The following is an 18545-nucleotide window of genomic DNA, read 5'->3' as shown; positions in this document are numbered from 1 at the left end:
CTGAATTTTTTTTCAGGGGTGGTCGGGGGGCTGAGTTTCAGGGGGGCTGAGTCTGAGTGAAAGAGGATCTAGCCTAGAAAATCTTTTGTATCATTACCCCAATACCCTCATGCATATGGGATATATTGAGTATGGTGATCAGATCATGATATGAATAAATATAACAGTTTAAATAATGCACCAGTAAGGCCTTTTCGCGAACCACCATGAGAATTTCGGGGGGGGGGGGGCTGAAACCCCTCAAGCCCCCCCCCCCCCCCAGGCTACATGCCTGTTCAGCCCATTAATTTTATAGGGTTTTCTTAGGCAAGGAAAATTTCAAGATACTCTTTCCAGTTTCTTAATATGACGCACAACCTATAACACTTATATAATCATAGAATCATAGAGTTGGAAGAGACCTTGTGGGCCATCCAGTCCCACCTCCTGCCAAGAAGCAGGAAAATCACATTCAGAGCACCCCAAATAGATGGTCATCCAGCCTCTGTTTAAAAGCCTCCAAAGAAGGCTTTTGATATTTATTGGCAATCGAAATATTCACCAGGGCTGCTTCACATCCAAGCCCAGAAAGGATCTGGTGTCTTTGGTGGTATTTGGACTTATCATTCATTCATTCATTCATTCATTAATACATACATGCATACATACATACATATTATTTTTAAAAGCTATATTATAATTCCTAAACTACAGATACTGTATTTTGGGTGTGTTGTTTTGTGATTTGTGTTGAAGAAAGCATTTGATTTCATTGTACAATGTACAATCACAATAAAGTTAATCTATTCTATAAATCAGTAATGCAACGATAAGTATGGAAATGTCAGTACTTAGCTTTGTGCTGTCATATTCACAATCAAGGAGAGTTCAAAAATGCACAGAGCCATGTTATCCCATATGTGTGATGTACGCATGTGTGTTGTACATTTTGGGGAATCAGTCATGAAATAGTGATATTACATAGTAGACTTATCCACGGAATTTGTTTCTCCCGTTTCATTTGTTTTTTCACTTCTTTTGTTCTCTTTAGAGCACAGAACGGGAAGCCCCCTCCCAGTATGAAAATCAGCTACTGGCTGTTAGGAATTGTGGGAGTTGGTCCAAAACACCTGGGGAGTTTGGCCGTGCCTGATCTACAATGTAGAATTAATACAGTTTTGACACCACTTTAACTGCCATGACTCAATGCTATGGAATTAAAGTCTTTAGCCTTCTCTACCAAAGTGTGCTGGTGCCTCACCAAACTACAAATCCAAGGTTCTATGAGTCATGGCAGTAAATGTAGTGCTAAACTGCATTAATTCTATAGTGTACATGCAACTGTAGCATTCACCATTGAGTACACTCAATATCTGAGATTGGCCTAGGGTACAAAATTTTAAAATGTTTGGAGTGGAGGCAAACCACAGCAGTATGAGTTCATTTTGGGAGTGGTGGGTTACCAATGTGAAGAACACAAGCATGTGGACATAGAATCATAGAATCATAGAATCATAGAATCAAAGAGTTGGAAGAGACCTCATGGGCCATCCAGTCCAACCCCCTGCCAAGAAGCAGGAATATTGCATTCAAATCACCCCTGACAAATGGCCATCCAGCCTCTGCTTAAAAGCTTCCAAAGAAGGAGCCTCCACCACACTCCGGGGCAGAGAGTTCCACTGCTGAACGGCTCTCACAGTCAGGAAGTTCTTCCTAATGTTCAGATGGAATCTGAACATTAGATTCAGATGGACAATTTCAACAGAAAGGAGGAAACCATGAAGATGAACAAAATCTGGCTACCAGTATTAAAAAAAACCTCTAAAATTAAAACAGCAAAACAGCAGAGGGAAAACAATCAGGGACAGCTAATCACCTCTCAACAAAATATTGCTCCAGGCACTTCCAGGCTATCAAATGCTAATCAAGGTGATCGGTTGAAACATTCACACCTAGCTCCAGCAGACAAGAGTCCTTTGTCCCACCCTGGTCTTTCCATAGATATATAAACCCATTTTCCTAGTTCCAACAGACCTCACTACCTCTGAGGATGCTTGCCATAGATGCAGGCGAAACGTCAGGAGAGGATGCCTCTAGAACATGGCCATATAGCCCGAAAAAAGCTACAACAACCCAGTGAAGAACACTGAGTTACCATATAGTGTCCAGCTCTCTTTTATGAGTCCGGTTTCACTAAAACTCTATTTATAATGTCAAAAGGCAACCTGCCTCCAAAAGGACAGAATTATTTTGTGCAATCCCTTTTTGTTGAACAGTACTGTATTTCTGTAGTAAACGATAAGAATTTCCCTGAATAATATTTCAATTGTCATGCAAATACTGTAGTTACTGTACAATATAGCATTTATAAAATCAAAGGAAGAAGTCTACCTTTGACTAAAAAATTAACATATTTCTAACATTGGGAATACAAATGGGACCTGCTGTGAGATCTTACAATTTGGAGTTCTTTGTGTTCCAGTTTCCAATCAACTAGTTACTGTCTTTTCAAGGATGTGCTATTCTACTCCTGGTTCCTGTCTTCTTAACAAATATGTAATCTGTGGCCATTGAGCATATTTATTACTCATTAAATTGTGTTTGGTCCCCACCACAGATAAGAAGATTGGTTTGTTAATTCTGCTATATGTCTCATCATTGACAGAGCTGAAGCCTTTAATATTATCCAAGTCTATTGGACATGTTTTCTTCATAGATAGTACTTACTTACTTTACTTACTTACTTAGGTGATCCCTTGTTGTCCGAGTAGGATAGTCTTCTAAGACCTATATATTGCTGGGTCTGTAGGTGACTGTGGAGCCCTATTCTTGATCTACATCTTCTCCCAAAGTGAGGGCATCGGTTTCCAGATGGAAGGTGGTCCTGGTCAGGGTTGGTTTGACATATCTTCCTCTTGGCACGTTTCTCTCTTTTGCCCTCCATTCGTGCCTCTTCAAATTCTACAGCACTGCTGGTAACAGCTGACCTCCAGCTGGAGTGCTCAAGGGCCAGGCCTTTCCAGTTCTCAGTGTCTATGCCAGAGTTTTCTAAGGTTGGCTTTGAGCCTATCTTTAAATCTCTTTTCTTGCCCACCAACTTTCCGTTTTCCGTTCTTGAGTTCAGAGTAGAGCAACTGCTTTGGGAGACGATGATCGGGTATCCAGGCAACATGGCCAGTCCAGCAGAGTTGATGGCGGAGGACCATCACTTCAATGCTGGTGGTCTTTGCTTCTTCCAGCAAGCTGACATTTATCCGCTTGTTTTCCCAAGAGATTTGCTGGATTTTCCAGAGGCAACGCTGATTGAATCATTCCAGGAGTTGCATGTGATGTCTGTAGACAGTCCACGTCTCGCAAGCGTATAGCAGTGTTGGGAGGACAATAGCTTTATAAACAAGCAGCTTGGTATCCCTACGGATGTCTCGGTCCTCAAACACTCTGTGCTTCATTTGGAAAAAAGCTGCACTCGCAGAGTTCAGACGGTGTTGTATTTCAGTGTCAATGTTGATTTTGTGGAGAGGTGGCTGCCAAGGTAGTGGAAATGATCAACATTTTCTAATGTTACACCATCAAGCTGTATTACTGGCATTGGAGAGGGATTGTCTGGTGACTGCTAGAAGAGCACTTTGGTTTTCTCGATGTTCAATGACAGGCCGAGCTTCTCGTATGCTTTTGAGAAGGTTTTAGAGTGGCTTGTAGGTCTTCTTCTGAATGCGCACAGACAACGTTGTCATCAGCATATTGGAGTTCTATAACAAATGTTGTTGTAACCTTGGTTTTGGCTTTCAGCCTGCTAAGGTTAAATAGCTTGCCATCTGTCTGCTAGATGATTTCCACCCCACAAGATGAAGTATCATAGCAATGAAGATGGAAACTAAAGTTGGGGCAATAACACATCCCTCATAGATAGTACAATTTTAGTTAAAATAGAATTGTCACTTAGAACGTGGTTTCTCATTAAAATTATACTTTCAGAGTTACAAAGGTGTGAAGCAGTGGTTAGAATCCTATAGCCTGCCAGATGTTAATGAACTACAACTTCTGTCTGCCCTCACTATTAATTAGTTAGACCAAGACTACTGTGAACACTAACAACATCTGGACATCCGGCCTGATGTAAAGGCCAAAGTTCACAAGATGTTGGTAGACTGAGGACTTTAATGGAGCAATTATTGTCACTTGTGGTGACATATGGACCTTTTATCCACAAAAGGAGGTGCTTTGCCAAATGGAGGGGCATTGCCAATGTGCATCACCAAAAAAGAAGACAAAGGAAGACACGTATTTGTATAAAAACTGTATGCACTAGCTTATTTATATGTAATTGGCGAGGTGACTGTCCAAACAACTTCCTTAGTGTTTTTTTTTTCTGTTCCTAAAATTGACATTCAAATTATGTTAATGGGATTCACATTTCTTAGGCTGAATTTGTTGCTTGCATCTTCTGAATAGAACTGCAAAATCACAGACAACAGTAAACAGGAAAAATGAATCTTTTAAAAGCCGTATAAATGACTGAGCAGCTTATCTGCCAGGAAAATGACTTCATGTGTTAATGTTGTTTTATGAACATTTCTAAAACACTGTGAGATTTAAGAAGAAACATTACTTTCTTTTTTATAGGCTAATAAATCATGGAAGCATAATTACCCTTTGCAAAGTACATTAACGTGTGAATGTTTGTGCTGCAGAAACAGACTGCTATATATAAAATACATGTTTTCTGTCCTTTCAGGGAAGATGTCAGGACGGCCAATGTTATTGCAGCTGAGGCTGTTATGTGTCTCGTCATTGACAGAGAGTAAGTATGGAGAAAGTTTGATTATATGATAACCATGGTCTCAGATTGATGTTCACTGTAGATCTGTGTTACTTGTTGAATTGCTAAACTTCAGAGTGGAGGACAAATCCTTTGCTTAACCGGGGCCCTTCTACACAGCTGTATAAAATCTAGTTTATCTGTTTTGAACTGGATTATATGGCAGTGTAGACCCAGATAATCCAGTTCAAAGCAGAAAATGTGGGTATTCTGGATTATATGGTAGTGTAGAGGGGCTCAAAGGGCCCTTTCACATAATTAATAATAATAATAATAATAATAATAATAATAATACTTTATTTATATACCGCTCTATCTCCCCGAGGTGACTCAGAGCAGCTCCCACGTAAAAATCACAGAACATGCAAAGTAAAAACAACATAACCATAAACTTGGAATTTGGTGGGCATGAGTAGTAGAGTTGGGTGTCATCTGCGTACAGATGGCACCCAACTCCAAAACTCCAGAAACCTCACCCAGTGGTTTCATGTAGATATTGAAAAGCATGGGGGATAGAATGGAACCTTGCGGGACCCCATAGGTCAAAGGTCATGGGTCCGAGCAGGTATCCCCCAGCTTCACCAACTGGGAGCGACCTTCCAGGAAGGAGCAGAGCCAATGCAGTGCAATGCCCCCGAGACCCATTCCGGAGAGCTGCCCCAGGAGGATACCATGGTCAATGGTATCAAACGCGGCTGAGATATCCAGGAGAAACAACAGGGACACATTCCCACTGTCAAGCTCTCTTCGGAGGTCATCCACCAAGGCAACCAAAGCCGTCTCAGTACCATGGCCAGGTCTAAAACCACACTGTGATGGATCTAGATAGTCGGTGTCATCCAGGAATCCCTGGAGTTGGGAGGTAACCACCCACTCTAGAACCTTGCCCAAGAAAGGGAGGTTAGAAATTGGCCAGTAGTTATTTAGGACCGAGGAATCTAGGGACACCTTTTTGAGTAAAGGTCTCACAATTGCACTTTTCAGGCTAGATGAAATATGTCCCTATTCCAATGAGACATTTATAATCTTTGAGATCCAATCGGTCAACCCCATATAAGCCAGAATATCAAGGCAGATAATCTACAAAAACTGCTTTTAACTGGGTTATCTGAGTCCACACTGCCATATCATCCAGTTAAATGTGGATTTTATACAACTGCGTGGAAGGGTCTTGAGAGTCAAATTCCTAGTTAAGTCACAATTTGAGATATATTTGACAATACTCTAATTTGAGTAAAAAGGATATGGTTTCATTAGGGATTTACATCACTAATCAAAGAGTTCCACTATACAATGCTAGTATTGTAAAGATACCTTGTATATTGTGACTATAATTTCTCAAAGGAGTTTTCTCTTCCATTGTCTTACTAATTCATGCATTCCTATCACTTTCAAGCATCCTACAGATGCAAATTTTAAAAGCCCACACAGAATAGTCACTTACCTAACTGCTTCATTGTGAAACAATTGTATTGCTAAATGCAATGTTTCATTGACATTGCATTATATTGAATGTACAGTCGTTTCTTTATTTCTCTTTGGTCTGTTTCTCTTTAATTGGGCCATAAATGACCCCAATACAATTTTAATGAAATCCTCAAATTGAAGTCTACAGAGAGGAATAGAGATCAGAACACTAAATAGCAATCAACTTAATTACTGTGGGATAGTATTTCTATATAAATAACAATGTAATGTATGTTTGTGGGATTAACATAATTAAGAAACCACTGGACAAATTGATACCAAATTTAGACACAATACACCAATCAGGCCATCGTGTGATTGTCACTCATAAAAACACTGAAAAACACAATGGAAGAGACGTAAAAAGCCAAAAAAATTTACAACGCATGCGCAAAACTATATATATATGCGTACATGCGCAAAACTACATACACACACACACACACACACACACATATATATATATAGTTTTGCGCATGCGTTGTAATTTTTTTTGGCTTTTTAAGTCTCTTCCATTGTGTTTTTCAGTGTTTTTATGAGATATATATATATATATATGCAAACACACATATATACACATATACACAAATATATACATGCACATATACACACATACACACACAAAACACATATAGACAGACTGGGCCACAGCAACGTGTGGCAGGGGACGGCTAGTGAAGTATATAGTGATACCAGATTGGGAAAGAAGTTCCAAATATTTTTGATATATTTCTGAGTGCAAATATTATTTATTTATTTATTTATTTATTTACTATATTTGTATACCGCCTTTCTCAGCCCTCGGGTGACTCAAGGCGGTTCCCATTATGCATGTGAGTAAGTATTGCATATATAGTTGACCGCTCTCTGCCTTAAAGGAAGGTAAAAGCAAACCCTTTCTGAACAATTCTTGCAAAGAAAACCCAATGATAGGTTCACCTTACCATTGCCATAAGTTGGAAACGACTTGAAGGCACAAAGTGACAACAAGGAAAGAGTGCTTCCGAGGAAATATAGCAGTTATTTAATTTATGACTCACCAAAATAGCACTGGGTTGTATCCAGTATAAACAGATGGGAGCTGTTAAGACTGTCAGCTAAATGGGTTCTTTTGACACATCTACAGGAAAGGTTACATGTTATGGGAAAAGGCTCTTCTGCCATATGAATCCATAGGGAATGAATAAAATTAATGAATCCAATTAGACACATTCTACAGGTATTTTTAAAAAAAGAAACCCGCTAAATTATCCATATTGTATTTGAATGCTTCCATAAAAATATTTTGCCACAGGAACTTTCCAAAAATTAAAATTAATAGCTAGAATTAATTTAAACATTAGAAGTTAATGTTTTGGTAATTCATGTATAATTTGTCGGGCAACAGTTGGACATGGTTTTCTTTTCCTGCTGCCAATGTCCTTGAAGATAGCAAAAGAGTGCAAATATAACTTAAACATTAATCCACTGTGTACCAGAGATTTCAACAGCCTTGTGCAGTTGAGTGCTACTGAATTGATGCTATTTATAGCAGAATATGTACTTAGTTGTATTGTGACCCTGGAGAATCTGATTTTGTCATCAGCATATCCGTTTCCAGCTCTTAGTTAATTATACACATGAAGCTAAGTGGAGAAAGTTATAATAGATTACTGGAAACCTATTTGGCTTTGTTGTCTGTATGTGTTTAAAGTACATGTTTTAAACCTCAATTAATGCCTTATGCCAATACTTTCAGGGTTTTACCTCATGTGGCATTCAGTCTTTACACAGAGGATATAACTCTGTGGCCATTTATATCTTGCTTAAGTTGCATGAAATCTACGATCTCCAGCTTAAATTTAACCTTGTGGGTATGAGAGCTCCAGTGAGGAAACTGAGCTTCTTTAATTAATTCATGGAGTTCATTTTTGCATGATGATATATGCTTACCATTAAAAGAGAAATAGACACAGTAATTCAGGTTAAATCTATAGTTGTTAGATCTGTCATGTGCCTTGATTTCGGAGGGAGAGAAGAAGCAGATACAAGTCCACCATGTTTTGTCCAGGGGCATATTAAACATCCTCTCTCCATCCCAACTTCGCTGCACTTTGGCCCCATCTACACTGTCATAGGGGTGTGTAAAACAGCAGAAATTTGTTCTGTTTTTCTGAATATGAATCCCAAAAACTACCAAAAGCAAAAAAAACTGTAATCCAAGGGTTGTACTTAAACTAGAAATATATTCAAAAACTTGAAAACATGAACATCATCCAAAGGCTTGATACTGAGCTTTGACTATAATCCCGAAGGCTTGAAACTTGAAACAAGATTTGTAATCCAAACAGGTGGCATGGAACTTAGACAGGCAAACAAGATACAGGCCCAAGAACAGAACTCCTAACTTGGAGCTCCTAAGACAGGCAACTTGACCCATGAAAATCCAACGTTGATCTTCTCACCGAACATTGTGTCACGTTGTCATGGCTCTGCCTTATTTAGGTAGAGATGAACCAAACTCCCAATTTTATCAAACAGTTTAATTAAAACTGCACTTATTTGCTGGCTGTTTAAATAGACCAAAATATAAAACATAAAGATAGCATTCAGCCACAGAATAAACAAAAGCTGATAGCAAAAGCTACACCATAGTCAAAGGGTCCAGTCCAGTGGTCAAACGCCGAGAGTTCAATGAACAAAGTCCAGGGATCAAGAGTTTATACCATAGTCAAAATTACAGGAGACAGGTCAGGATACCGAAAATCCAACAGATCTGGGGGGAAAACCAGCAGCATGCACCACCAAAATATGACAATACTTCCCTCCCAAACATCAGTCCCAAGGTTAGCTCCTTAAATCCAGTAACACCCAGCTGCAACCTATCCTCTGCATACCTCCACCCTTAATTGCTTTTACCTGTAAACTGTTACTTACAAACTACTCAGCCCTTTAGAACCAAGACTTACATTAACCCTTCTATCACCAACTGCCAGGTCTACCACCACCAACCACCATCAACTATGGAACATATGACACATTGACTCCAATTCCTTAAGAATAGTCCCTCTTATTTATTTATTTCCTATATTTATACCCCGCCCTTCTCCCCCTGAAAGGGGACTCAGGGTGGCCTAGCAGAAACATTATACGATGCTAGCATCATAAAAACAACCACAGTACAATCAAAATATTAAAAATTAAAACAACAATTAAAACAATTAATTAAGACACATTCATTAAAATCAAAATCCAAAAACCAGTCCGGGTCAATTCATTGCCATAAGTTGTGTGATATTCTTCCACTTGCTTTTCACTGATCAAACACTTGGTCCCATAACCAGGTCTTGATTTTCCTTCTAAAAGACAAGAGGGAGGTGGCCAATCTGATAACTCTAGGGAGGGCATTCCATAGGCGGGGGGCCACTGCTGAGAAGGCCCTGTCTCTCGATCCCCTTCAACCGTGTTTGCGATAGTGGTGGAATCGAGAGCAGGGCCTCTCCTGAAGATCTTAAACTTTGTGATGGTTCGTGGCAGGAGATACGTTAAGACAGGTAGTCTGGGCCAGAACCATTTAGGGCTTTAAAGGTTAAAAAAAGTGTGATGTCTTGCCCATGACATCATGCTTTCTCACACCTGGGTTCCCTTTGTTTATCTTTCATTCTGTGGGAACAACAAATTTGTCTCTGTTTCTCACTATCCCTTCTGAGCTGTAAACGCTGGGTTATCTGTAACCCTCTTATCGCCTTCACATTTCAGAGTCAATCCCTGGCCAATTCTCATGAGAATCACTGCCCATTTCCCCGACAACAGATCTACCCAAAACATTCCCATAGTCTCAAAAAAAAAAAAAACACTTTTGCTTTTCCCCACAGAAACAGGAAATCTCCGTCCTCATCATTAGCACTCTAGATCAAGGGTCCTCAAACTTTTTAAACAGAGGGCCAGGTCACAGTCCCTCAAACTGTTGTGGAGCCGGATTATAATTTGAAAAAAAATGAATGAATTCCTATGCACATTGCACATATCTCATTTGTAGTGCAAAAACGCTTTAAAACAATACAATAATTAAAATGAAGAACAATTTTAACAAATATAAGCTTATTAGTATTTCAGTGGGAAGTGTGGGCCTGCTTTTGGCTGGTGAGATAGGATTGTTGTTGTTGTTGTGTGCTTTCAAGTCATTTCAGACTTAGGCTGAATCTTATTGAGGGCCGGGTAAATGACCTTGGAGGGCCGTATCCAGTCCTTGGGCTGTAGTTTGAGGACCCTTGCTCTAGATCCTGAATTACGTATCTGAACAGCCCCCCTCCTAATCTCTAGAATCTTCCCAAAGACAGAACCCAGGGGAGGTGGGGGGGCAGGAGAGCACTTGAAATTCAAAACTAAAATAGATTGAAAACTGAATGGATTTCTTCAATTTCTCACATTCCTACTTTATAATGCACATTGAATTGCAATATGTCATCATATAATCTAGTTCATTGTAGTTAAACTGAATTATGTGAATCTACACTGACCATACAATCTAGTTTGATCCACATTATAATGACACTGAAGATGGGGCCTTTTTCTCCTAAGTGAGTAAGGCCAAAGCCTGGATATCATCTGCTAAAAGATAACATTAGCATTAACTTTGGATGTAAATAGGTGTCTTGTGAAATGCAGTCCTGCTCTTAAATCTTTAAAAAAATGTTAAAAAAGGGAGCACATACCATTCCATATTGACAGCAAAATTATTTGATAGATAGATGTCTTGGTATTGTTTTTATAAAAACACAAAGAAACCCTCATTAGTTTACAGAGTACTGGTAATAAGAACTGGTGCTGAGAATTGCTTGCAGGTTTTTTAAAGTCTGTCAATGAGATATTTCCAGCAGTTCTCTCTTTGATCTATTAGTCAAGTGGGTGGAAGTGTTGCAGTCCCAAAGAACAATCAGGGAGAGAATGAAAAAATAAATAAGACTATAAGAGAGCCCTGCTGGATTAAGCTGTCTCGATCTAGTTCGAACCGTGGCCAATTAGGTGTCTCTTCCCACACCCACACCTTGAATTGGGATTCAAATCTCCATTGGCATTGAAATGGAAAGCCGTGAGTTTCTGAATATTGTTTCTTTCTTTCAGAGACTAATGTTTTACTTGAGCTCACATGTCAAAAGAGAATATGCTGTACCTTTCTGAGCTGATAGGTACTGCATAACACTGTACCTATCAGCTCAGAAGTAAATTGTCATGAATTTCATGGGGCTTATTTCCAAGTAAAAAGGATTCAAACACTGACATATTTTAAATCTGCTCTTAATAATGGAAATGAATGTCTCGCTTAACCATTAGAAGCAATGGCATCATAATGGCGCTCTGACATCCAAACTGCAATGCGCAGAATCTTGCCCTGGTTTGACCCTGTTATGGTCACACTCGCCCATTTGAATTCAAATTGGTCTTGAAAGTTACACAGTACATTTGTGTAAAAAGGCATTTCTAGCATGTCCACATGTTCTCGGTATCAGATTGTTTAAAGTGACACAACCATAGTGCTGTTACAATTTATTGTGCCCTATCCAATCTATATAAATAAAAATGTAATGTCTGTTTGTGGGATTAATATAACTCAAAAACCACTGAACGAATTGACAGCAAATTTGGGCACAATACACCTATCAGGCCAATGAGTGTCCATCACTCATAAAAACATTGAAAAACACAGCAGAAGAGACGTAAAAAGCCAAAAAAACCACTATAATGCATGCACAAAACCACGTATATACACAAACACCTACACAAATATATATACACACATATGTGCATATATATACACACAAAACACATATACACAGAAAGGGGGAAGGAAGGAAGGAAGGAAGGAAGGAAGGAAGGAAGGAAGGAAGAAGGAGGGATAGAAATAGGGAAAGAAGGAGAGAAGGAAAGAAAGGTAGTGAAGGAAGGAGGGAGAGAAGGAAATAAAAATATGAAAGAAGGAAGGAAAGAGATGGAAGGAAGGAGAGAAGGAACAAAAGAGAGAAAGAGGGAGGGAAGGAAAGAGAGAAGGAAGGATGGAACCAAAGAGCAAAGGAAGGGAAGAAAGAAACAGGTAGAGAAGGAAGAAAGAAAAAGGGAAAGAAAAAGGAGAAGAAAAAGGGAAGGAAGGAGAGAAAGAAAGGAGAGAAAGAGATAGGAAAGGTTTGGCCACAGTCACTCATAAAAACACTGAAAAAAACAGTGGAAGAGACTTAAAAAACCAAAAAAACAAACAAACATTACAACACATGCTCATAACCACATAAATACACATATACACAAACATACACACACACATATACACACAAAACACATATTCACATGCTGGGCCACAGCAACACGTGGCAGGGGACAGCTAGTCTATATAAATAAAAATATAATGTTCGTTTGAAGGATTAACATAACTCAAAAACCACTGGACGAATTGCCGCCAAATTTGACCACAAGACACCCACTAACCCAAGGAGTGACCATCACTCCTTGGGTTTTATCATTTGGGAGTTGTAGTTGCTGGGATGTATAGTTCACCTACAATCAAACAGCATTCTGAACTCCACCAATGAGGGAATTGAACCAAATGTGGCATACAGGATTCCCATGACCAACAGAAAAAGGTTTGGTGGGCATTGACCTTGAGTTTGGGAGTTGTAGTTCCGCTACATCCAGAGAGCACTGGACTGAAGCAATGATGGATCTGGACCAAACTTGGCACGAATATTCCATATGCCCAAATAAGAACACAAATGGAGTTTGGACCTTGACATTTGGGAGTTGTAGTTCCTGGGATTTATAGTTCACCTACAATCAAAGAACATCCTGAACCCCACCAACAACAGAATTGGGGCAAACTTCCCACACAGAACCCCCATGACCAACAGAAAATACTTAAGGCCATTCAGTCCAACTCCCTTCACCAGGGCAAGAAAATGTAATCAAAGCCCTCCTGACAAAGAGCCATCCAGCCATAGATATAGATAGATATGATTCACACACAGAGATATAGTATCATAGATTTGAAAGGTACCCCTAAAGAAGGACAATTATATGTTGTCTGTTCCAGAGTAGGCAAACCAGACAATCTCCACATCAACCCTGACAAAGAAACAGCAAGAAATACTGTTTACTCACGAAGCATAAAGAAATTACATATATTAGAAACCAACACTTTCTCATTACTTTATTTTCCAGATCAGCAGACTGGGCCACAGCAATGCGTGGCAGGGGACGGCTAGTTTGAATATATGTCATGATATCAGCTAGTTCTCTATTTCTACTAGACAACATAGCAGAAGTTCAGACTTGGGGTTTTGCATTTTGTTTTGTTGGTTGCTTAATTACTCCATTTACCTTAAGTAGCATGAAATCCTTTTAGTCTCTTCCTTATGAAAAAGTAATTGTTACATCATAACTTAATTACTGTTCAAATACCAGACACATTTTTTCCAACACAACAAGCAGATGACTAGTGTGGCTGATATTTGCATACATCTGGGGAAAACGAAATAACAACATTTTTTTGAGTTAAAGATATATTACAATGTTATAGTTTCCACTTATAACTCATGGACTTTAGTGACCAGGGGGTATATAAACACATTAAACAATATACTGCATTATTTCCAATATAGCATTGAGATTTTTTTGCAGTTGAACAAAACATACATTCATATGTTGCATCCATAACTATTTCATTTTGTTGTGAATTCAATTATGCTATCACAGTTGTCTTGTGTTTTTTTTCCCTCGCATCTTACTGCGTTCTCATTGCACACATTTATTTGACTCTGCAGGGCAGTGCATAAAGATAATGGAATTCTTTTGCTTCTGCTCCTCCAAACAGTGGGAAGTTTGGAACACATTTGCAGGCATGGACTGGTTACCTTTAGAGAAGAGATCACTGAGCGATGTTTGCTGACATTGTAAAACTCTGTTACAAATCTGAATTTGAAAAGAAATGGTAGAGAAAAATCAGCAAGCATAGATAATTGGACTTCCAAGTCAGAATCCATCTCCAAATAGCTCAGAGCACAGCTAACCGCTTCTGCCAAGACTCTGCTCAAAGCATCTGACAAAATGTGGTTTAAAACTACTCGCTAGTCTCTTAGGCACTTATTTGACGCCTCTGGCTGTAGCCGTCAATCTGCTTTCATCACTGCAGTTTGCATCACTGAAATAGGATTGTCAACTGTTGAAATTGCCCATTTTGGTTGCAGCAGTTTTAATGGAGCCTGAAGCATCGCCAACTTCCTCATTCAACCGATGTCTATTCATCTTCGATGTATAGCTTAAGGGTGAGGTCTATATCTGGCAACTGGCCGAAGAGCAAATAGAAATCAAAGTGAGCATGTCATTTCCCTAGGCTGGTTGGCAATTCTACAGTGAAATATGAGATTGTTTATAGAGTACTTAGTGAAGTGTTAAGGAGCAGAACGTTCCATAACTATCACTATCTCCCAGTTATGTCTTCTTGTGACTGTTTTTATTTATTTATTTATTTACTTACTTACTTAAAAAACCTGTGCTTTCTGTATAGATGGGCACACACCTTGTTTGCTTCTCTAGAAAAAAATCAGTGGTGAAATTGCTGACTTTAATAATGATGAAGTCATAATTGGATAGGGCACAATTATGATGTCAGGCAGCTACAACATAACATTGAACTCAACAGTGATGCAATAAATTTTTTACATGGAAATTCTACCTGTGAATGACCTAGGGGCCACTTCGGATAATAATAATAATGATGATAATAATAATAATAATAATAATAATAATAATATTTATATACCACCCTATCTCCCCTAGGGGACTCAGAGCTGTTTCCACATATGCAAAATATAAACTTTCCCTCCCTGCACGCTGGGGAGGGAGAGGGGTTTGTCCCCTTCCTCTGGATAAAGAGAAATAGTTCCAGCTGGAACTACATTCTGGGGGCAGAGCCAGGCCTTTGCCTGGCCAGCCCCCATTCTTCATTCTTGAGTCGACTTTCAACCCACCACGCCTGCCCTTTAAAACATTATAAGACAGTTGTCATTAGAGGGCTGGGTAGGAATTTTTTTCCCTCCTATGTTCTAGGATGGTTTTTCACCTACCCTATACTGTTAGGGCAAATTGGGATGATGCATTTTTCCATGCAGTCATGCCAGCCACATGACCTTGGAGGTGTCTATGGACAATGCTGGCTCTTCAGCTTAGAAATTGATATGAGTACCACACCCCAGAGTCAGACATGACTGGACTTAATGTCAGGGGACAACCTTTACCTTTACTATTTTTAATTAGATTATCACGGAAATCAGTTAAATAAGTTAAATAGTTAATATAGTCCCTAGACACCCCCCCCCCCCTTTTCAGGACCTACAGGCCATTAAAGAAAATACTCACCTAAAGTTATCTTTGGTTAGGTGAGGGGAAGAAAATGGCCTAGGAATAAGGGGGTGGGGGAGTCAAGGCTTGGTTATTTGGTTGAAGTTACAAATACATTACTTTAACAGGTTGCCCATATTAGGCTTACATGGGTTACAAGTTTTGCCCCAGATAGCTAAAGATTTGACTGGACAAATGTGCTATCTTGACTTTGCCCCACTAAGTTCTGGTTACTTAATTTCAAAACGGTTAATTTCAATAGGTAACAATAATAAAGTTGCCCATAGTTAAATCCAACTAATTTGTGTCGTCTCGTTATTTTAGGGGTGGGAGGACAAAAGCAATAGACATACAATATGAAACATAAAACATAGGCATAAACTATTAACACAACATATACATTAAAACCAATTAAAAGCCAGTTCCGCTCTCTTCTTTCATGCAAGGTAAGCTACCAGGGGCCAAGATTTTGATCAAGGGCCTGAATTATTGAACAGGCTAGTGCAGAGAGAAGGGAAGCATGGGGCCGGCAAAATGCTACAGTGCAGGGATCGGTCTCACAATGGCCCTACTAGGGGACCGGGGCTACTCAATTCCATCTGTCTAGGACTTTTTACACATTTGAATCTATTCTATTAATTAGAAGGTCTGGTTTTAGATGATGATGATCTTATCCACCTCCCTTCGTGGCTTGATGTGGGCCCCAGCACAGCCAAAAACACACAATCGTTGTATAAATACACACATAAAAATGTATATCCACAAAACATATACATCAAAACACACAGAACAATGATCAAAATATAGTGGACACAAGACACGATTTTAAAATTCATAATTAAAACTGGCTAGTCCTGCCGGTAGAGATGGGTCCTACCTGGCAGTGATATGTGTCCTACCTGTTCACACTGTTGCTTGCCATAATGTCAGCCAGGGTGACAAAGTGCCAGGGGAAGGTGGAAACACCCTTCCTTCCTTGCGAGGCCTTCCCGTCACCATGGCTATTGTCAGAGCAACAATAGGGAACAAGTAGGAGCCATGTCATGACTAGAGACCATGTGACATGGGAGAAAGGGGAAGGGGACTTAATCCTGTGTTCCCAAGCTGCACAAGCTTCTGAACCACAGGATAGCAGTTCAGGACAGTTGTGGCTGGTTCTGTTTGGGTGCAGGCCCAACTATTTCCACTGGCCCTAAGTAAGGTGAAAGCTCAATTTCCTTGGTTGAATTTAGACTTTCCCCACCTTTGGTTAACATGTGGCAAGGCCACATTAAAGTGACCTTCCCTACATTACAAGGGATTTGCCCCATGTGCCATTAACCCCATGTGCTATTTAGCTTTCCCTCATTTGCTTCACATTAATTTGACACCTAGAAAGATCTGGACCTTAAGCAATACCAGGGGTCAATCCCCACAGCTATTCCGGTTCTTTGGTCTCCTGGAGCCTAAAGGAATGAAAGGTCACCCTCCTCCTCCACTCCAGTTCCCCCCCCCCCCCCACACACACACACACGCACACATATTCACAGAAGGTCTGCCAGCAGCACAGTACTCCTGACATGCGAAAATGGTACGTCTTTGGGAGGGGGGATTTCCCTCCTCACCCCCACCTCCTGACATCATTTTCGCTCATCAGCTCCTTCGGTCTTTCTTTTCTTTTCTTTTTTTGTGGAAATGGGGGGCTGGAAGGAGACTGGATGCCAACCCAGAAAGAAGTGGTTATTTTGACCCGTTACCTTCCAGGCTTTAGGGAAGTTTAGGGGGACCTGTGTAGTAAGTGTAGATGGGACTACAGTTATAGCACACTAATTCCACTAGCATGACTACATCCTTGAGAATGTATAGGACCCTTTGGCATAGTTGGCATTATATATGCATTGTTGTCACCAGTGTATAAGACAGTGTATAAGACAAATGGATGCCTCTGAGAATGTGCAAATTGTCTTCTCTTCCAAGTAAGCCTGGTTTGAGTATCTAGAAGGAGATGGATCCTTTTCTGAAACATTAAACCATGTGAAATTCTCATATTTTCAATTATGTAGCTTCTCTTTTCTGTCATACAGTTTTAGGTAATCAAGTATGTCATCTTCTTCTTTTATCCTGAAAATGGTTATTCCATTTATGATTTAATGGTGCTGAAATGCACATTTTGCTATTAATTAACCAAGGATGCTGCTATGAGCTGATAAATTATTTTGTTCTGTATATGTGCCCATTTTTAAAAAAATGAAGGATGAGTGACAGGTAAAGCAGGAAATGCTGGTGCGTGGCTAGAGAAGATAATGAGTAAGCATATAATTCCACATGTCAAAAGCTGTGAAATTCTTTAGCTTTGGTTTAGTTATATTTAATAGCATCCTTCCCTTGTATTTTACAACTAAATAGAAAACAAAGCCAAAGCAGCAACTTCTGTATCATTAGTTCAGAGAGTTGCTGAAGTTTACTTTAATTCCCATGTCTCCAATTATATGGTCAGGTAAATAGCCAACTTGGACTTACCTCCAATAGGCACTGTGATTGTGCTTTATGTTTCATTCAAGGCAACTACCGCTACTAAAAACATTGCTAATGAATTCTTTCTCTGGTGCTTTCATTTTTCTAATGCTTAATATTTCCATATTATTTGTCATGGGAGATCCTTAACTTGTATAATTGGCTATCTCCTTAATATATTTTCATTTCTTCTTCATGCTTTTGTTTAAATTGGACAAAACAACACATATTGTTGGACAATTTATTCACAAATACCATTTTAGGTAGTTAAGATATATAATTACTTCTCTAATCTTTTAAAATGCCAAACTAAACATGGTCTCGTAAGGTTGTATTATCAGTCATCATTTGCTTGTTTCATTGATATAGTCAAGGCATAGAACAAGATTTTTCTGGTACCAGTTTAATTCTGTTATTGATATTT

General features: G+C 39.4%; 1 protein-coding gene across 2 annotated transcripts in view; it reads left to right on the top strand.

Moving 5' to 3' along the window:
- PRKG1 (protein kinase cGMP-dependent 1) overlaps positions 1-18545 on the top strand; it is a 926264-nt gene that overhangs the window by 799378 nt on the left and 108341 nt on the right. For both annotated transcript variants that reach the window (XM_060768793.2, XM_067465712.1), the window contains exon 8: positions 4715-4780. In XM_060768793.2, the coding sequence (XP_060624776.1) occupies positions 4715-4780 (66 nt within the window). The remainder of the gene's footprint in view (positions 1-4714; positions 4781-18545) is intronic.

Source organism: Anolis sagrei, chromosome 3, assembly GCF_037176765.1.
Source record: "Anolis sagrei isolate rAnoSag1 chromosome 3, rAnoSag1.mat, whole genome shotgun sequence".
NCBI classification, from domain to species: domain Eukaryota; kingdom Metazoa; phylum Chordata; class Lepidosauria; order Squamata; family Dactyloidae; genus Anolis; species Anolis sagrei.
The sequence above is the reverse complement of the archived record's forward strand: the minus strand, read 5'-3'. Positions and strand labels throughout refer to the sequence as shown.